Below are 22,278 nucleotides of genomic sequence, written 5' to 3'. Positions count from 1 at the left end.
ATATAATTGAAATCTCAGTTACAAGGTAATGCATGATTAATTGAAAACAATCATCATCATCATTTAATGTCCGTTTTCCATGCTGGTATGGGTTGGACGGTTTGACTGGGGACTGGCAAGCCAGGAGGCCTCACCAGGCTCCAATCTGATCTGGCAGAGTTTCTAAAGCTGGATGCCCCTCCTAATGCCAACCACTCCAAGAGTGTAGTGGGTACTTTTTATGTGCCACTGGCATGGGGAGCCAATCCGGTGGCACTAGCAATGACCCACGCATGAAATGGTGCTTACTGCATGCCACCAGCAGGGGAGCCAGTCAGGCAGCACTGGCATCGGCCACAACTACAATTTCCATTTTTGTGGCCAATGACAGTACTGCCTGATTGGCACTTGTGCCAGTGGACGTTAGAAGCGCATCCGAGCATGGTCGTTGCCAGGGGCATGGATTGGCTCCCGTGCCAGTGGCACATAAAAAGAACCATTCGAGCATGATCGTTGCCAGCGTTGACTTTACTGGCATGTGCCAATGGTATGAGAGTTTGTCTAAAAATGATGGACAATATTAAACTCCCTCCAACATTACCAAACAAGAAATGTAACAAAAAAACATAGCAAAAAGTAGTATAAAATATTTATTTTAAATTTAAGAGGTAGAAACCAGAATTTTTTTCCCCTGTAAACTTCTTTGTTTTACTTGGATAAATTTAACAAAAATATAGTGACTTATGTTCAAGAGATCTTCAGAGTTCCATATAACTTTACATAATCTTAGCACAGATGCTATTGACAAACCCCAACCTCAATAGCCAAACCTTGTAAAGGGTAACAATTAGCTTTCAACACAATATACTACAGAACTAGTGATATGTTTTTTTAACATTCACTTGCTGAATCTTATTGGATGACCCCCTTAACATTGATTTAACTGATGTTAGTGGCTTGCTGGGATTTCTTCAGTCTCTCATTCAGAATTTTAACAAAAAAAATCATCTAAGGAATCCTTCATGAATGTTTTTGTCTCTTCCAAAAGCGTTTCACTTCATCGTGGCCATTGCGAGCCACAACCATAACTCGCTTGCTTGGTTTGTCCCAGACTAATACACCAAGGTCCTGTAACAAGATATTGAGGTAAAATAAACAAAATATTTAAGAAACAGGATAATAAAAAATATTTTTTAAATCTCAAAATCATCATCATCGTTTTACGTCCGCCTTCGATGCTAGCATGGGTTGGACAATTTGACTGAGGACTGGCGAACCAGATGGCTACACTAGGCTCCAATCTGATTTGGCAGAGTTTCTACAGCTGGATGCCCTTCCTAATGCCAACCACTCCGAGAGTGTAGTGGGTGCTTTTACATACCACCTGCACGAAGGCCAGTCAGGCGGTACTGGCACCGGCCACGCTTAAAATGGTGTATTTTACGTACCACCGGCACTGGCAACGATCTCGCTCAAATGTTTTTTCATGTGCCAGGAAGGCGACACTGATAACGACCACGCTCAAATGGTACTATTTACGTGCCACTGGCACGGAAGCCAGACAACCGCTCTGGCAATGATCACGTTTGGACGGTGCTCTTAGCCAGCCCTCAGTCAAACCATCCGAGCAATGCCAGCATGGAAAAAGGACGTTAAATGATGATGATGATGATGATTTTGATGATATTGACATTTACAATTAATGCACAACATCAATCATGACCGAAGATTTTAAACCAAACTATCTTGGGTTATATAAATGAAAAATGCATTAAATACTACAAAATGTACATGTTGGACAGACACAAGGACCCATATACAAAGTTCCCAGTCTTATCGTTAAAGGCACAAAACTGAAATATAAATGGCAATTCCTAAAATAACAATTATTTCTAGCTGTGTAGTAAGAATCTTGCTGCCCAACCATATGGTTCTTGATTCAATTCCACTGCATTGCACTTTGATCAAGTGTTTTCTACTATAGTCCTGGGTTAACCAAAGCCTTGTGAGTGGATGTGACAGATGGTAACTGAAAGAAGCCTCTGTGTGTGTGGTACTAACATGAGATTACATGTTGGAGTGGTTGGTGTTAGGAAGGGCATCCAGCTGTAGAAACTTTGCCAAATCAGATTGGAGCCTGGTGCAGCTTCCCCAGCTTACCAGTTTTCAGTCAAACCATCCAGCCCATGCCAGCATGGAAAATAGACATTAAATGATGATGAGTGTCACTATCATACAAGCAGTGTCCTTCCTTTCTAATTTTCCACAAAAACATGTCTGGTCATGTATCCCCTTTACTTGGAAAAAGAGGGTAACAGGAAAGGTCATCCAACAGTAGAAAGGTCCACCTCAATAAATTCCATCTGATCCATACCGGCATGGAAAAGTGGACGTTAAAACAATTGACAGTGATATTTTGCAGTATTTCTGATTTCACTGTTTTGTTAGTTGTTTTAGCTGGATATTTTAAAATTGGAATTCCTCCTCCATATCAATGTAGACATTAGAGCCCGGCACACAATCCTTTGGCTCTTCAGCTCCTGTCAACCATCCAACTCATGTAAGCTTGGAAAAATGGATGTCAAACCCATTAGCATTTAAACTGGCCATTCGTGCGGGTGGCACGTAAAAGCACCCACTACACTCTCGGAGTGGTTGGCGTTAGGAAGGGCATCCAGCTGTAGAAACTCTGCCAAATCAGATTGGAGCCTGGTGTTGCCATCCGGTTTCACCAGTCCTCAGTCAAATCGTCCAACCCATGCTAGCATGGAAAGCAGATGTTAAACGATGATGATGTTATCTGACCAAAATATTCTACCAGTATTATGTTCAAACTGATCAGATCTAGCCTTTCCTACCTACCCTACAATGTCACTCTAAAAATACACAATTATGTTATTGAAATCTTGAAGCTAAGAGACAGTGCATGATCAATTCAAAACAATTTGAATAAATAAGCATTACATTTGACAGTGTAATCCTCATCATAATTTAATATCCACTTTCCATGCTGGCATGGGTTGGACAGTTTGACTGAGGACTGGCAAGCCTTTAATCTGAACGTTAAAGGGTTAAATGTTGATTATAAGTTAGGAAAAAGAATATTGACATACCCGAGCATAATCGCGGAGAAGTTCAAAGTCACTCTGAGAGAGAAACTGATTATAGAGTACTCCGTCTGTAAATTTAAATCTGTCTCTTTCCAACTCCCACAAGTGGATCTGGTCAGTAACTGTTGGTGGAATAACTGGCATCTAAAACAACAACAAAAAATTCAAGAAAATGTAAGATAAAAACAAAGTTCTCTGACAACAACAAAAATGAAATATCATTATAAATGATTGAAAATTATAAAAATTTCCTGAAGAAATGTACCACTCGAAGGGGATCAGTGACATCGGGGAAAAAACTAAAGATGATAATCTAGAGAAAGAAGATACGGAAGAAGAGATTCTTCAGTCATTACATCATATGATCAACCAGACTATCAGATGTTATACATCACTGGTCACAATGCACTTTGCATCGTTTCAGCTTTTGAATGATGCCACCCCACTGGCAAGGCAAGCCATCCACCCCACCCCCACTCCAGCAATCGGAAGACTAGTCTGTTGCAGGGTTACCCATTTACAGCTAAGTGGACTGAAGCAACATGAAACGAAGTGTTTTGCTCAAGAACACAATGTGTCACTCAGTTCAGGAATTGAACCCACGATTGCCAGATCATGAGTGCAACTCATCCTAACAACTAGGCCATGCAACTTCACTGGACAAAAGAGGTTCTGTGAAAAAAATTTGGGGGTTTCACAAGATAAGGCGTTATCGTCATTGCCACTACCACTACCATCATCCTCATTTAACATCCATCTTTGGTGCTGCCATGGGTTGGATGGTCTGATTGGATCTGATGAACTGGAGGACTGTGTCATGTACCAATGTTTACCTTAGCATGGTTTCCACAGCAAGATGCCCTTCGTAACACCAATTACTTTACAGAATGTACTACATGTTGTTTTTGTGGTGATTGCCTTGAAACTTGCAAAGCTAAGAGCCTAAATTGGTTCCTTATAACTGAGGGAAAACGGAAGAGAAAAGACTCAAGGATGGTAAGTAAGAGGGGAAGATGGCAGAGAACAATAGAAAGGGAAGGGATTAGTGATAGGGTTGAGAAAATGGGAGGGATAAAGGGAGGATCTAGGATTATCCAACATGATACAGTGTGAATGTAAGCAGAAAGCATAAGAGAAAGGGAACAATAGACTAAGGCCTAGTCTTTTAATAAAATTTAATGAAAAATATATATCATAAAAGCATCATCATCTGATATCTGTTTTCTGTGCTGGTAAACCAGAGTACTGCACCAAGCTCAAATGTCTGCTTTGACATGGTTTCTATGGTTGGATGCCCTTCCTAATGCCAACCACTTTACAGTGTGTACTGGGGTTTTTTTTACATGGCGCTGGCACCAGATAAGTCGCCTAAGACTCTTCAACTGAATGTGGGTGTAGTATTGAGGGAAGTGGCTTTATATCAGGTGATGAGAGGTTAAAGTTGTAATAGAAAGATAGAAACAGGTGTCTTCTTGCAGAGGAGACACCTGACTACTTCAGTTAGAAAAAGAAAAGATGGCATTGGAGAGGTGTCAGGACATACCCTCAAGTTACTAAAAGATGAATATATAGAGGATTGTAGAGGGTGAGAACTGTTACAAGGTCGATGACGATGATGATCATGATTAAAAAAATGCAGGTGAGAAAGTATTTATATATATTGAGAAAACAACAACAGCAATAATCATCATCATCATCATCGTTTAACGTCCGCTTTCCATGCTAGCATGGGTTGGACGATTTGACTGAGGACTGGTGAAACCGGATGGCAACACCAGGCTCCAATCTAATCCCAACTGAATATATAGGAAGGTTACTGCAACAATTGTTTATATAAATATTTACACAACACAATAAAATAACATATGCAATTAATGATACATCAATCAAATTAGAGTGATTAATTAATTGTTTACCTTTTCTAGCATTTTCTCATGTGCATGGCTCTTTAAGAAGTGGATTATCTGTGGAATAAAACAGATGAGATATAGACATAATAATGGTTTCAAATTGTGGCACAAGGCCAGCAATTTTGGGGGGAGGTGGTAAGTTGATTACATCAACCCCAGTGCTCAACTGGTACTTATTTTATTGACCTCTGAAAGTATGAAAGGCAAAGTCAACTTTGGCAGAATTTGAACTCTGAACATAGACAGATGAAATGCTGCTAAGCATTTTGCCCAATGTGCTGACAACTCTGGCACCTTTACCACTTTAGACATAGGTATAATAATGGGAGTAGGGAGGATATAATCAGAGCAAATAATAAAATATAATTTTTTCTAAAAAAATCATTCCTATATTTACAAAGTAAGCACCTTAAAAAGGAAAACCTTTGAAAGGTGAAGCCTGTGGCATCAGTCTCTTATAGCAACATAAGTTGCTAATCTCCTGGCCTCTTGACATGTTATGTGGTCTTTGTAAAAGCTGTCCAAAGCTATTTGTTGCTTGATATGCTGAGAGATTATTACAAGTGAGGGTTGCTGACAGGAAGAGTAGAAAACTCTGGCTCCAATGTACTTCTATCTGACTCATATTGCAACCATAGAGAAGCAACCATTAAAAGAGCCAACAATGGTGTGTGTGTATATATATATATATATATATATATATATATATATATATATAGGGAGAATTCACAAAAAAAACAACAGACGAAGACAGGTGGTGTAGAAAACAAACAGATATATTAAAATAGTGCACGGGAATTGAAAAAGTCTTTAAATATATACTTATGTGTGTGATTTACATAGGTGCAAGACATAAACATCAACAAAGAAAGGAAAGCCTAAAACTGATGCTTTGAAAACAAAGTCCATTGCATTAAATTGCAGACACTCTCTTGTCACTCTTACCATAAGAAATGTAGTGACCCAGTAATTATCCCATTGGAAGCCTGTAACCAACAATGTTATTATTTACACATTGCAATATATAAAAATAAAATAAAAACAAAGCACCAAAATAGATGAGGCTGGCTCCACCATTATACAACAAAAATTAATAATAAATATTGAAATAATGATTGATTTCAAACTAACCAACACTTTATTGGAGAAGGTCACTATCAAATGTAAAAATTCCACAATATATTACTGGTATTTATCATCCCTGGTTGAATGAAAAGCAAAGCTGATTTTAGTAATAACAGAACTCATCATATCATAATAAGATAAAGAACACATTGGATAATGTAGTCCAAGATATACTATGTCTGAATAAAGACATGATGGTCACTCATAGCTGAAATGTTTTGACTATTGCTCTGTTTGATCAGAAGATTATTCTGGAGCTAAAGTTACAGGCTGAATTTGAATTAAAAGAAGGTCAAAGGTCACAGTCTCAGGTCAAACAGTCAAGAAATAAGCATCATTCCATGATAATCCCAACAACAACTCTATCAAAAAGAGAGGCTAAGAAATAGTTTATCTGACCTGATCAGCACTTATACCACAGCTTAACGCTGATCGAACACTGTCTCTGGTAATTTGACCCACAACCATATTTGGAAACCTGTACAAAAAAAGAGAGAATAAAATTATACAAATTTATACATCATGGTCATTGTTATCCCCATCATCATCATCTTTAATATTTTACACCCCTTTTCATCCTTTCTGGGTTGATAAAATAAATACCAGTTGAGTACTGGGTTCAATGTTATCAACTAGCCACCCCCCCCTCACTGCCCACCGGAATTTCAGGCCTTGTGCAAATAATAGAAAGAAATATTGAAAAATATGGTCCTGGGTTGTGGCACTCCGTCGGTTACAACAACCAGGGTTCCAGTTGATCCGATCAATGGAACAGCCTGCTCATGAAATTAACATGTAAGTGGCTGAGCACTCCACAGACACATGTACCCTTAACGTAGTTCTTAGGGAGATTCAGCGCGACACAGAGTGTGACAAGGCTGGTGCTTTGAAATACAAGTATGACAGAAACATGAAGAAAAAGTGAGAGAAAGTTGTAGTGAAAGAGTACAGCAGGGTTCGCCACCATCCCCTGCCGGAGCCTCATGGCGCTTTAGGTGATTTTTGCTCAATAAACACTCGCAACGCCCGGTCTGGGAATCGAAACCATGAGTCCCCTGCCCTAACCACTGGGCCATTGCGTGTCCACATGGTCCTGGGTAGAAAACCTTTGATTTATAGCCTGCAGGGTCAGGGCTGACATGAGGCCAAACATCAACAAGCTTAACAAGAAATATAATAAGACCCAAATAAAGAGCAGAGAGTTCCCTGACTTAACCCTTTTAATACCAACCTTCCTGAGACCACCACTGGTTATATGATACAAACTTGTGTTAAAGTGATTTAAAATTTCTCATCAAAATTTCATGTTAATTTGTATTCCAAACACCAGTTTAATAATGGCAAAATTATTTTACTGAATTCTTTATCATTTTCAAAATTCAATTGAAACAAAGGCCAGGAATTTCAACAGAAATATGGTAACAAAAGCGTTAAATATGAAACAAAGAACAAGGGCTCAGTATCTATCTTACCGGTAAATCATTTCTGTGAATAAAGCTAATAAAGCAATCTGGAGTTGTGAGTCTGGAAAAGAAGAGGATTTCATATAAATACTGAATGGGATGAAGCATTGAAGGCTGCTCTCAAAACACTGAACTATACAAAGGAAACGACTGAGGATCGAGATATGTAACACATTGCTGTACTCAAGAAGGCCTGCCCACCGCAACAGAACTGATATCCAAAAACCGAGGTGCCATGCAAAAAACCATGGTGTTGGTGCCACATAAAAAAGCACTCAGTACACTTTGTTAAGTGGTTGGCATCAGGAAGGGCATCCAGCTGTAGAAATCATACCAAAACAGACTATGGAACCTGGTGTGGGCCCAGACCATGCCAGCTCCTGTCAAGCCATCTGACCCATGCCAGCATGGAAAACAGATGTTAAATGATGAATTGGCAGGTAACATATCAAGAACTTCGTTCCTCACCACTAATTTCTAGAAATTATTTCAAAAGCATTTTATGAAGGCGTTTCCATGCTGGCATGGGTTTGATGGGTTTCCTGTGGCATTCAGATAACTCTGTCAAATGTTGATGTTTATTTATTTAAAATATAACATATCTTGAATGGCACAACAATGCAGAGTGGACTATAATAACTGTTATAATTTAATTATCCATAGTCTGATATAATAATATTTCGGAATATAAAAATTCCCTCTTCAGATATCTCTAGGAATTGATCGAGTCACTGCTATAATCGGTTTTCCAACGGTTACTGAATTTTTTTTTTCTGGAAGCATCTCTGCAGTGGTCTCATGAAGCTCCTTCCAGAATTCTTCATGTTATGTATTATACATGCAGGGTTTTTTTTTTAATAATACATGAGCATGTTATCAAAAATGAATCTACACACATCCATATGCAGCTAAATAATATATTGATTGCCAGGGAACCCCGGCTGAGAAATACTGGAGTAGAAGCAAGTAGAAGTGTGGAGTTTGAAGGAGGAAAGATAGATGGGAAGCTCCAACCAAACTCTTCTTGGTTAACAAACACAGGTACAAATTCTTCTGGATGAGTAGCAAACGGACTAGAAAGTGCAGACATACTGTTGGTAGAGAAATGGGTAAAGGAACTGAGGTAGTCAGAGCGTGTGATAATTAAGTGTAGGTTAGTTTTAGACAATATGTCAGCAACATTTATCTCCACACATGCACTACAATCAAGGATGACAGACGAACAAAAGGATTGCTTTTATGAAACCCTCTTGCAGACTAAATCAAGAACAAATAACAGTGATATGATCATCACACTTATGCAAGCATAGCAAAACAGACATTAAAACAATGGTGATAGAAGTTGGGTTATATAATACCGACAATTGGGTCTACCCCTTATGAGTTCCCATTAAGTTTCCATCTACTGTCCGTCCACCACATTCATTACTTTCTCATCTGAATGACTAGTCAAAGTAACTCACCTGTGTAAGCATAGACCCGATAATTTGTTTCTACTACAATAAAACCTTGTCTGATTGCATTATCAGAAACCTGAGATAATCCTGCAGCCAGATTAATAGCAAGTTTTGTTGGATAATATCTCTGAGATTTTCTCTGAAACAAAAGTAGAACAGAAAACCACAATTAGTAAAATAGGCTAAAAATATGTCCAATGTTTGTTGAGAGTAAAAAGATTTTTTTTAAAATAGAGAGATATTACATAAGTATTCAATGGTTCAGCAGAGTCACAATGAAGTGGTCGAATTAAAAGCAAGAATATAACTAAACATAAAACGCACAATTGGGCTTAAAAGCTGTCTAATCTGAGTCAATGGAAAATAAATATATAAAAAGAAAACGTTGAAACATAAGATTGCATAAATTACTCACCTTTCTTTGATAAACTAAACCAAACTCCCGTAAATGTTGTAAGAGGCGAAGCTGGGCTTCAGACATTCCTTCTGTTGTGTAGTCCTAGAAAAATAACAGCAGTCCAGTTTACAAAACTGATCTATTCTTTTAATTTATTGAGTTCAGCAAAATCTCAAGAAATAAAAAAGTCTAAAGCAATTTTCTTACACACACGCACACATATATATATATATATATCATCACCATCATCATCATTATTTAAAGTCTGTCTTCCATGCTGGTACAGGTTGGACAGTTCTACAAGATCTACAAGATCCAACAAGACAGAAGACTTGTAAAAAGCACTCTTCTAACTTTGGGCCTCATGGAGGCAGTGACAAGATACCGTGCTTGAGAAGACCCGTCAAGCCAAGTGAGATCGTAGTTGTGGTCAATGCTGGGATTTCGTAACCGGCACCACCACCCATGCCACTGGCATGTAAAAAGCACCCACTACACTCTTGGAGTAGTTAGCATTAGGAAGGGTATCCAGCTGTAGAAACCATGCCAAATCAGATTGGAACCTGGTGCTGCTCCTCAGCTTACCGGTTTTCAGTCAAAAGCAGATGTTAAATGAAGATGATGATGATGCACCAGCATTAGTGATGTTGTCATGTAGGCATTGCTATAGGATACAGGATTGCAGACATTGGTCATAGACTACATGGTGGTAAACACTGGTAATGAGCTACATGGTTGTAAACATTGGTATGCAAGCTACATGATTGTAAACACTAACTACAAGCTGTATGGTTGTGAGTTCAAATACTGTTATAGGAATTGTTATAACATCAAGTAAAAAACAGCTGTAATTGCAAGGACTATTATTACATGAAGATAGTATTAACATTTGACACAAAAAATATCCACATTATTATAGTTTTAGCAAGTGTTGTCTACTGTCTGTTATCGACAACAGTTACTGAAATACCCAAAGAAACACGGCAGTGAGGGTAAAAATGCTCAAATACTGATCACGTTGTCAGTAGTTCAAATCTTACTAAAGTCAGTACGTTTATTATACTCCTTCATTGTGAACAGAACATTGCTTGATTCATTCTGCTTCATTCATAATCTCACAACTAATGCAACTTTAACTTCCAGATCAAGAGATTAGCTATAAAGAATCAAAGAATTGAAGTGGCTGTAAGCTAATTGCTCTAACAAAATCACATATTCAGAATTGAAAAAAGGATGAAAAAAGCAAAACAATCCAACCATGTTAACACAGAAAATGGATGTAAACATAATGATATTGAAATAAGGATTACCTTTCCAAATATTGAAAAACTCAGCTGGAAAAGGAAGGACAAAGATTCAACTAAATCCATGCCCCGTGTCTACAAAAAAACAGAAGATATAGCATTAATAAGTATAGACATGAGGTGAAGTCTTTTCAGCTTCAAGAAAATACTATTCTGCTCTACCTTTGGTATTCGAGTACTATTTTCCTCACCTTATTTTGCACCTATGAGCTCCCATGTGTAAACATACATATCATGATTGTTTTAACATCCACTTTTGCATGCTTCCACAGCCCAGTATATATATATATATATATATATATATATATATATATATATATATATTGTTGATGTCTTAAGGATTTATAAACTTTCAAAAGAACATAAAATAATTCTTTTTTTTGGAACCGGTTCTCAAAGCACATAAATGCTACAAATAAATGCATGTAAATATTGGGATGAAATATGTGTTCAAAAACCAGTTCCATTTATATATATTATATATCAAGATTGTAACAATAATAGTTTTGATGGGTGAACATTTTATAGCAAGATGTGTATAACAAGAATAATAAGTTTTATACAAATGATTCCAAATAAATGGCACAGACTGGATAATGTAAAGTTCTAACAGATTATATTTAAAAACATTTTCTTTAAAAAGTTAGTCAAAAAGAGAAGCAGAATCTAAGACCAGTGAGACTAATATGGTTAATAATGCCCAACATGACTATCTGCAAGAAAAACAGGGACTGAGTGAGAATTGAGAGTCTGTTAAAGTTCTTGCAACAGTATGAATTCCATTATAGGCAACCAAAGGGAAGATGGTGATATTAAACTGGACATTATGTTAGGCTGAAGTGTATTAACCCATTAGTGTTTAAACCGGCCATATCTGGCCCAGATATTCTACATGTTTTATATTCAAACTGGCGATATCTAGCCTCTCACACCTAACCTACATTGACATTCTAAAAATAAACAATCACATCATTGAAACCTCAAAGCTATAAGGTAATGCATGATTAATTCAAAGCAATTTGAGTGAAAAAGTATTACACTTAACACAGAGTAAACTGAACACTAAAGGGTTAAGTTGACTACAGTATAGATTTAGGAGAAACAAAGATAGAAAACTTGGTTAAGATACAGAATGCAATAAAGAGTAAAAATTAAAGCTCAGTTATAATGTCAACTCACTGCTAGTGTATTGAGGTATTGTAACATGAAGAACCAGACTTGAGAAGATGTGTCCATCAGTAGAAATTGGAAACCATTTGGTGTAATCACTGGAGCTTGATCTTCTGACTCACTGAAATAAAGTACATTTTACATATAAAAGGGGACTAATGTCTAGTTTTTATATCAATGAATATAATAAATAATAGTAAAATACAAACATTATACATCTAATACATAAACACAAGAATGAATTCATGTGTCTCAGACTGTACATTTATTGCTATTTCCATAGACATTGGTTTATATTTTCTTAATTAATGTTTACATTTCTCTCTCTCTCTCCCGTTTTTTATGTTATGCCTACAGGTGTTGGTGATCAGAGACAAAGTCTGAAAATTGATGATTTTTTTTCTTGAGAAAGATACAGCAGAAATTTTTCTGTTGCCTCCTGATAATTTATTTATAATATATTCTCCCAGTCTCTTGCTCTCTCAAGCTTACCTTTGAGACACAGAACCTATTTAACCTTTAGGTAGAACCTTTAGGTAGAACCTTTAGGTTCACATGACATCAGAGCCTGGTGGGCCTCTGTAATGTCTAAGAACCATTCCTTCCTCAGAGATTTCTTTCAGAAGGCAGAGTATGACATTGCATTCCACAATATAATTAAAATCATCCAATTACAAGATGTTTTTTTTTTTTGTCATGTCATCCTTTAAGGAAGGAAGAGCAACAGTCATGGACCTTTACGAAGCTCCTTTACAGACACAAAGGAGAGGAGGAAGAAGATATCCTCAAATCAGTAACCAGGACCAATTGCTTGTGACAGAGACTCAACTAAAAGCACTCAAGGACCAGTTGGCAGTGTTAAACAAGGACATGGATTAGGTCTACTACACAAGTAGACCACAGCAGGATTTGAACTCAGAACGCAAAGAAATGAAGCAAATACTATAAGACATCTCTTCTGATGCTCTAACATTTTTGCCAGTCCTCAACCCCTTGATTGGTACTTATTTATTGACCCCAGAAGGATGACAGGCAATATTAATTTTAGTAGGATTTAAACTCTGAACGCAAGGTTCTGGAATCATCATTTAATGTTCACTTTCGATGCTGGCATGGGTTGGACAGTTTGACAGGAGCTGGCAAGCCAGAGAGCTGAACCAAGCTCCGGTTGTCTGTTTTTGCAAGGTTTCTATGGCCGGATGCCCTTCCCAATGTCAACCACTTGAAAGAGTGTACTGGGTGCTTTTTACGTGGCACCAGCACTAATGCTTTATATATGGCACCAACACAAGTGCTTTTTATATGGCATCAGCATGGGTTGTATATGGCACCAGCACAGATGGCATCAGCTTGGGTATAAATACTGCAAAGTGTTTTTTGTCCAATACAACAAAAATTATCCAATTTTAACTGTACCACAAACGTTTCTTCCAAATCACGGTAGGAACAGTCACCACAAGACCAACCCTTGTTTTAGTGGCTTGTGTGTCTTTATGACCTGGACCTATGTCAGTAGAGTGCAAGCTTCTAGTAGGGTCTCCCATACTGGACAGGTCAAAAGATAGAGGTCAGACTACTATGGACCACTTTTTCCCAGAGATAAAAATGGGTTTGCATAGGGCCAACACTCCTACCTAGAAAACAGCAAAGTTGCAGAAGCATCAATGGCAATTGAAAATTGCACAAGACTTGAGAGGGGACGTCTTCCTTAAGGAAAACATCCACAAGGGATATGGATGAGAAGACACTCTAAGAATAGCTGGAAGCAGGATACTGAGGTAGAGCTGAAAAAGCAGGAGGGAAACAGAAAAAAACAACCCAGAGCTGAGAACAGTGGAGAGAAGTCATTGATAGGAACAAGGAAGAAACAGAAAAAAAAGGCAGGACAATAAGTATAACACACTAGCTGCAACAACATTTGAACCCTCAGCCCATTTAGCTCCTGTCTTCCTCTTTCAGTTACATCTTTATCGTCTTTTAGAGCTGAAATTTGTAAGAAAGCAACTGACAAAAAGAAACAACTGAGGAATGAAAATACAGAAAGACTTACGCCTTCATGAGACCTGCGTGTAGTAAGACCCACTTTATATCTCTGCTGACACAGTCCGATGAACCAACCATAAAATGAAGAACACACTGTAAAATCAAAATTCAAAAGATACGTTAATATAGAGTAATTCAAAAGCTCCTCAATAGCATTTGAATCAGAATGTAAAAGTCCATAACTAAATATAGCAAGAATTCTTTTTTTAGTAAAACAATTTAATAATTCTGTCAAGCCATGGTCCTAACAACAACAACAACAACGATTTCTTACACAGTCAGAAGACCAGAAATTCAGAGGAGAGAGGTTGGTTATTTGATTACACTGACTTCAGTACTTGACTGGTACTTTATTTAAATAACCTAGGAAGGATGAAAACAAAGACAACCTTGATGGGATTTGAACTCAGAACATAGAGAGTTGGAACAAATATTGCAGAGCATTTTGTCCACTCTAATGATTCTGTCAATCCATCATCCTGAACAATAATAATAATAATAATAACAATAATAATATTGGCTTTAAATCTAGCACAAGGCCAGGAATTTTGGAGGAGGATGCTAGTCAATTATATCACCACCACCACCCCCTGCTTAACTGGTACTTAATTTATTGACCCCCAAAATAATGAAAAGCAAAAAGTCAACCTCATCAGAATTTGAACCCAGAACATGCAGACAGACGAAATACCACCAAGCATTTTGCCCAGTGTGCTAACGATTCTACAAGCTCACTGCCTTAAATAATTCTTTCTAGTGTAGGCACAAGGCCTGGAATTTCGGGAGAGAAGGCAAGTCAATTACATCAACCCCAGTGCGTAATTGGTACTAATTTTAGTGACCCCGTGAGAATGAAAGGCTAAGGACGACCTTGGTTGAATTTGAACTCAGAACATAAAGGAAACCAGAAAAATGCCACTAAGCAATTTGTCCAATGAGCAAATGATCCAGCCAACTCATCACCTCAATAATAAAAAATATTTCTCTTTCTACAACAGGCACAAAACCTGAAATTTTGTGGGAGAGAGAGCTAAGCAATTACACTGAACCCCTGTGCTCAACTGGTATTTATATTATTAAGCTCAAAAGGAAGAAAGGCTGAGTCCACCTCGGCAGAATTTGAACCCAGAATGTTGAGCCAGAAGAAATGCCACTAAGCATTTTATCCAGCGTGCTAACAACTATGTTAGATTTCTGTCTAATAATCCATTTTACTAAAGGCTCAATGCATGAAATTTTGGGTGAATGGATTAGTCGAGTATTTTGATCCCAGTATTTCGCTGGTACTTAATTTATCGACCCTGAAAGGATGAAAGGCAAAGTCGACTTTGGTGGGATTTGAACTCAGAACATAGCGACAAAAGAAATACCGCTAAGCATTTCGCCCACTGTGCTAACAATTCTGCCAACTCACTGCCTTAGATTTCTGTCTAATAATAATATTAAAAACAATACTACTTACTTCCCACCTGTCTTGAGCGTAGTTGTCCAAAAAAGCAATATCTTTGACGTGCTTATCTGGTGGAAGGGAACCTCCACCTGTCCATGGTTGACCACTAAAATGTATAATAAAGTACAACATATAAAGTTATGTTTGCACATGCATCCTTGAGTAAGTTACTTCATTTCATGAAGTGTGTGTGTGTGTGTGTGTATAAATATAAAAGCACCCATTACACTCTCAGAGTGGTTGGTGTTAGGAAGGGCATCTAGCTTTAGAAAACCATGGCAAATCAGACTGGAGTCTGGTGTAGCCTTCCAATTTACCAGCCCTGGTCAAACTGTCCAACCCATGCCAGCATCGGCAATGGATATAAGATGATGATGATGATGATATACATAAGTTCACTGCACCTGAGTGGCTATGAAGTTCACTTCCCAATCACATGATTTCAGGATCAGTTCCATTGTGTGGAACTTCAGGCAGGTGTCTTCTAAAACCCTAGGCCGACCACAGCCTTGTGAGTGGATTTGGTAGAGAGAAACTGAAAGAAGCCTATTGTATTTATATATAAATGTGTGTGTATGTGTCTGTACCTCCTGGTCTTGACATTGTATATTTGTAAAGAAGTGTCATTGTCATATTAACAGTTGCCAATCTTTCGTGAAAATGGTCTTGTCATAGGAAAATATTATATTGTTTGGAAATAAGGGCATCCAGCCATAGAAAATCTGTCTCAATGAATTCCATCTAACCCATGCAATTTTGACAAAAGTGGATGCTAAAACAATGTTATCACTGTCTTAATTATTCTAGACACTTACCCTCCTAACAAAGCTGTCTTCATGTTCATTCGGAATGTCTGGTTCAATATAAACCCCATCATCCCACCTGGAAGAGGTTGTTCGTGCCAAACTCTCAGATCTGTCACAGCAGTCATTGCCTGTTTCTGTTCTCTGGTTGAGTAAAAGAAAGAATATTTATGATTACAACTGCTGGACAAGAACAATTCTAAAGAATTAAAGCTTTCAAACATTGATGTTGTTTGATCCTTGGTCACTCTTGATCAAAAAGAAACATGATCAAAAGTATTCCAAATGTGACTTACCTGTGGAATTTGAACTTAGAACTTGGACAATGCATTTTAGAACTATGTAATTTAATGTTTCCTTTCCTTTTTTTAATAAGCAAAGAGTGATATGAGAGAGATTTGCTTGTTATTTCTAGCAGATAAAGAAAACAAACAGAAGTCCCCTGGTTGGCTCATTTAAACATTACTTTTGTTGCAACATAACCCCAGATCAACCCTGATCAAGTAAACCTAAGACATATAGGTAGTCAAAGAACTCAGTGCAGTTCACAGATCTGGTACTCCAGACATACCATACCATATATGGAGTCATCTGTGTGTCATACTTAATGTAAATACATCACTGAGAGGCAAATTTATTGCATATTAATTTCACAAGCAGGCTCTTCCGTTGATCAGATCAACTGGAACCCTTGTCATTGTAACTGATGGAGTGACAGTATGTAAGTTTGTGTGTATTTTTGAGGGAATATATCGATTTTCAACAGAGAAAAGGAAAGACAGAGAGAAAAAGAGTGTGTCTTTAAGTGGAGGTGTGTATCTTTGAAAGAGACTGTGTATGTGCGTTTATCAGAAGGTTTCCAACATTTGGAATTTGCTTCACCAATCTGGAACCCCTATCTTGCTCAGGACATTGACCTCCTAGAAACTGTTCAGAGATGTGCAACCAAGCAAATACCCTCCATCAGGCATCTACCATACACTGAACGCCTTGCTTCCCTGGGCAGAGATACACTGAAGCTCTGACGTCTGGCAACTGACTTGGTAAACACTCACAAAATTATTAACCATCGTACCAAGAACCACCTTGAGCACCTGTGAGCTCCATGTGTCTAACACACATGGGCATGCCTACAAAGTCAGAAAACAGCACAGCACCCATGACTTTCGGAAACATTTTTTCACTCTCAGAGTTGCTGAAGCATGGAACAAACTACCTGCATCAGTTGTTAGTTGCCGAGACATTGCATCCTTTAAAACCTCCATGCTTCCTGACATTCACCAACACTACACCTGATATCCCCTCCCCTCCATACACATGCACACACGTATATGATGACTCATACACTGCTGATTTTCCTAATTGTATGTACTATACATGCACCTTTGATAAGCTGGAGTGCACCTGAGCACTGTACACAGTAATTTCATTATTATAATGCTCAAAGCAATTTGAACTCATAAAGCTGAACTCAGTAGTCTAACACATTATTCTAGAATCATTATACTTGAAACTGAAAAGTGTTTAAAAACAATCAAAATACTTACTCATGGTGCTTGTTGGCCACCCAATGTGCTACAACAGCCTGAGGTACAGGTTGTTCCACAAAAAGTATTCTCATTACACAGTGTTTGGCAAGTTCTGGTAATTCCCTAATTGAAAGAAAATAAATTAAATTCACAAATAAGGAAAATATGACTTCAACTGTGATGACCCAGTCAACCCATGCCAAGTAAGAAAAGCAGAAACTTACTTTTCAACAATGTGGTCTTGGGTTCAGTCCCCAGGCAGACCAAAGCTTTGTGAGTGTGGATTTGTTAGACAGAAATGAAACAAAGCCTCTTATGTGTGTGTGTTATATATATATATATATGTATATATATATATATATATATATATATATATATATATATACGGTGACTTGTAAAAAGTACCATTTGAACATGACCGATGCCAGTACCGTCTGACTGGCTCCCATGCCAGTGGTACATAAAAAGCACCCACCATACTCTCGGAGTGGTTGGCATTAGGAAGGGCATCTAGCTGTAGAAATCTTGCCAAATCAGATTGGAGCCTGGCGTAGCTTCCCGGCTTGCTAGTTCTAAGTCAAACTGTCCAACACATACCAGCATGGAAAGCGGATATTATACAATAATGATGATGATGATAATGATACATCTATCTATCTATAATATATATATATATATATATAGTGCAGTCAGTGTGATGTGTATAATGGTCAACAAAGACATTGTTTTGCTGAAATTGTACCTTCAGCCAGCTTTAATTTTTTTTAGGATGTTGCTATTCTACACACACACATACACATATAAACATATCTTTCGATGCAAGTCTGATGAAGTGCTATTCTAATCTAATCAACCATAAATATTGCATAACTTTTCACATGAAATCAATTTGTTGAAATTATGTTATTATTTTAAAGTATAATTATTTTAAGAATAATAGTGGAACATATTTACTGATAGCATGGATAAACTGAGCAAGGTTAAATCTATTGTGAAACTGAAAATTAAGTTAATTGGGACTTCAGAAAAATTATATATATATATATATATATATATATATATATATATGTCTTACCATTTCTATCAATATATATATATATATATATATCTTAGACAGACAAATAAACTCACACATACAAATACATGCACACAGATTTTTCAATTGAAATAATGAATCCTTCAACACTAAGTCTCAGAATTTTCAGTTTGATAAGATCCATTATTTTAATAAATATATCCACTTTTCTCAATGCATTGAGTACTTCGCCTTAAATTGTGATTCTACTGTGATTTCTTTTTTACAAGAACAATTATATTTACGCATATATGTGTGTAAGTTTTTCTTTCTACAACTGTTTACCTTTACTCTAAGTTTTCTCTGAATTTAGGAACGTTTTTCACATTAAGTTGAGTATTTTTTTAGACATCTGATCTGACACATGTAAACGAAAAAATACTTCAAATCAAGAATCAAAAAGGGAGATATAATAATAAATATATTAGCTCTTTTAAATTTCAAGTTAGGAAATTAAAGGTACACAACGAATAAACCCGATCATTATGAGCTAGGTGATGACTATATATTAGAAAATTACTGGAGATGTTATTTAACATAGTAAATTACGTAAAGACCACGTTGGATGTTGTCAAACAACGAAGCACTTGAAAAAAAAAACTATCATGACATGTAAAAATGACAAAATCTTCAGAGATATTCACCTGAATACAGCAAGACATGTTGCCGGATGATTATAGAGTTTATCGAGAACATTTGCAGGCAAAGTTCTAAGATACCCGTATAAATCTTTACATTCCAATTTGCCTGATTCTAATGTTGCTGACATCGTTTTCCACTTGAAGTGTGTGTTTCTTTCTAAACAGCAAGTCCGTTGTCGCTGGACAATTTCTCAGTAAATTACTTATTCATCTTTATCATTGTTTATAACAAAAACATTATAAACTAAACAATCGAACGTTAACTTTAATTTGAAGAGAAAATAAATTAGACAAAACTTTACTCTGTATAGATGAGGCTAATTATTTGAGTTAATTGCTGATCACCCGGTCATGATGTTTAATTGCTAAAGAAATACTCCCGGCTTTCTGTAACTCTTCAATGTTAGAAAGTAGTTTCGATCAAACTGTGATGGCTGCCTCCATCCAACATGCCATGCTGTTGTCCCATTCTCACCTAACACTCAACACTTGTAGACGGACATTTAATAAGTTTACAAATAATCCCTATCATAGTTATTCTCGAGCTATCAGGAATTGCCGAAAACTCATACAAAACCGAGTGACTCGACCAAGTCAAGCTAAAATTTCGAATGCTTTGAATTTAAGGTCTTTCTCACAGGTAAATATTTACAATCGGATTACAGATATTATTATTGTATATTTGACTGTTTACTTCTTAGTAAATAACTATTTGAAACATTGTTATCTTATTATTATGTTATTTGAAACATTATATGTTATTGAACATGACTGTTTTTAGATACAGCCATTTGACGATATCATTTAACATAAATTTATACACATACATAAATATGATGTTTTGACAGTTCGGTTCAAGGACATTTATATTCTTTCTCTCGGGTTCAGAAAATATTTAAAAAAATTTTTTTATCTATGTCTTGCAAGTACGGTGAAATTAAGGATTCCACCAAATAAATCGAACCGCAGTCTCTTGCTTTCAATGTCGAGTTTGTTATCATTACACATACATCGCGAACGTCCTTGACAAAGCCATACATGTCATCATTTTACTTCATCTGAAGTTACATGCTAGGACAAAATGAATAAGAATTATTACCATCGAATGCAATACAGCTAATCTTGGTTGCAAGAACCAACCTACTCATCGTGTTTTATTCAATTTGGGGTTAGTTTTCTTTTCAGTACACTTCACTCTCGGCAAAGGGCACCTCTCAAAACGTTCGACTTGTTTATTACACATTTCAGTTGTTTACATCATTTATCGATTACATTTCTGTATTAAAACTCCGACAGAATAAAGATTAATTATGACATTTGAATAATGTCATTGCAGAGAGAAAAGCGAAGGGCATTGATGAAAGGGTATTAACGTATTTGTGTAAAGAAGACAGACATGTAAGGGCTAATAGAATATTTGAAAGATCTTTAATACAACGCGCTAGAAGCCACATTGTAAATTCAGAGGATTTATTGCCATATTTTTCTTTTTAAGTCACTCACTATTGAGAAACATGTTTTGATTATGCCTCTAACAAGTTAATTTTGTAATCTGGTTTCGATATCTAATTCCAGTCTTTATAATTTCATTCTGCTTACTCGATTAAAGCTATTTGTTTTATTAGTTGTGTTAAACCTTTAGAAGTAGTAATCTAGGGTATTGTTTTAACATTGCATGTCTAGAGTTCATTTATATTACATGGAACTTGACACTTGTGGCATCGTTGTGAATTTGTCCAAGTAAAGGCCGTAATCGCCGGCAATCTTTAACGATCACAATCGTTATTAATAGATTCTAGAATATCATTCAAAGCTTGACGGAAAAATTCTGCATTTTGTTCACCATAAAAATGCGGTAAATTTTCAGATTAACACCCGCACGATTTTCACTAGGGTGTTAGGGTTAGGGACGGAATTGCCACCCTAACACCCTAGTGAAAATCGTGCGGGTGTTAATCTGAAAATTTACCAAAAATGCTTCCAGTTTTACGCACTGCGGTAAAAACTCATTTGTGGAGATGACTCCAATGGATGAAATGTGTTCGAGTTTCAGGAGAATTTAAAAGCATTTAGAAATTACAAACTTCATTGCTTTGTTTACATTTTAATCATACTTGTCTTCCGCACTGTTGATACATCACTCTCAAGGATTTGTTTTGCAATTCTGGAACATGTTTTCAGGGGTGAAGCACAATTCTTATTGCGATTTTTTCTTCATTTCCCATGTGGAATCGATTACCTCTCAGGGTGAATTTCAATCTTGAAAACAAATTTTTTTTAATTGTTCTCAGACAGTAGGGTGACAGTAGAACATGAGTAATTTCATACTATGCCAAAAAGAAAAATCACAGATAAAGAGTGACGTGTGAGCAGGTGCCTTGTCAGGATGCAGCATCTAGGCTGCTTCCTTTACATTGCTTCTCTCAAAGAACCTTGGGATCATCATCGTCGTCGTTTAACGTCTGCTTTCCATGCTGGCATGGGTTCGACGGCTTGACTGAGGACTGGCAAGCCAGTAGGATGCACCAGGCTCCAATCTGATCTGGCAAGGTTTCTACAGCTGGATGCCCCTCCTAATGCCAACCACTCTGAAAGTGTAGTGGGTGCTTTTTATGTGCCACCAGCACGGGAATCAGTCAGGCACCACTGACATCGACCACGTTCGGAGGGTGCTTTTTATGTGTTACTGGCACGGATGCCAGTCGGGGCAGGGCACTGGCATTGACCCACAAGGAAAATTTTTATTGGTTATCTGGCTGCATAGAACAAACTCATGATGAATGACACCCTTCCAATAAAAAATAACCAATCAACATCATCAT

The 22,278-nt window shown here is 37.1% G+C and overlaps 2 protein-coding genes across 2 annotated transcripts in view; one reads left to right on the top strand and one right to left on the bottom strand.

The window, feature by feature from the left end:
- Positions 1–611: 611 nt before the first annotated feature.
- LOC106879324 (general transcription factor IIH subunit 4) lies at positions 612–19,593 on the bottom strand. The gene is made up of 14 exons (XM_014928832.2): positions 19,460–19,593; positions 17,759–17,863; positions 16,224–16,355; positions 15,421–15,514; positions 13,966–14,051; positions 11,925–12,036; positions 10,752–10,820; positions 9,460–9,543; positions 9,051–9,183; positions 7,597–7,648; positions 6,524–6,602; positions 5,006–5,053; positions 3,093–3,233; positions 612–1,107 (listed from the first exon to the last, which is right to left on the bottom strand). Exons 1-14 carry the CDS (start codon positions 19,582–19,584, stop codon positions 1,000–1,002), a joined length of 1,368 nt encoding a protein of 455 aa, XP_014784318.1. The 5' UTR covers positions 19,585–19,593; the 3' UTR covers positions 612–999.
- Positions 19,594–19,856: 263 nt separating this feature from the next.
- LOC106879323 (valine--tRNA ligase) overlaps positions 19,857–22,278 on the top strand; it is a 33,536-nt gene continuing 31,114 nt past the window's right edge. Inside the window, exon 1 of the mRNA XM_014928831.2 lies at positions 19,857–20,096. Coding sequence (XP_014784317.1) covers positions 19,857–20,096 — 240 coding nt within the window. The remainder of the gene's footprint in view (positions 20,097–22,278) is intronic.

The sequence above is a fragment of the Octopus bimaculoides genome, chromosome 1 (genome assembly GCF_001194135.2).
Source record: "Octopus bimaculoides isolate UCB-OBI-ISO-001 chromosome 1, ASM119413v2, whole genome shotgun sequence".
NCBI lineage: Eukaryota > Metazoa > Mollusca > Cephalopoda > Octopoda > Octopodidae > Octopus > Octopus bimaculoides.
Note: the sequence above shows the minus strand (reverse complement) of the source record. Positions and strands in the feature narration are given on the sequence as shown.

What these genes read in the sequence shown, in the direction of transcription:
- LOC106879324 (XM_014928832.2), bottom strand. Translation starts at nt 19,584, where the DNA reads ATGTCAGCAACATTAGAATCAGGCAAATTGGAATGTAAAGATTTATAC. An exon ending in ACGCTCAAGACAGGTGGGAA is followed by an intron (nt 14,052 to 15,420) that starts GTAAGTAGTATT and finishes TTGATTTTACAG; the next exon opens with TGTGTTCTTCATTTTATGGT. An exon ending in ATGAGAAAATGCTAGAAAAG is followed by an intron (nt 3,234 to 5,005) that starts GTAAACAATTAA and finishes TTGTTGTTTTAG; the next exon opens with ATGCCAGTTATTCCACCAAC.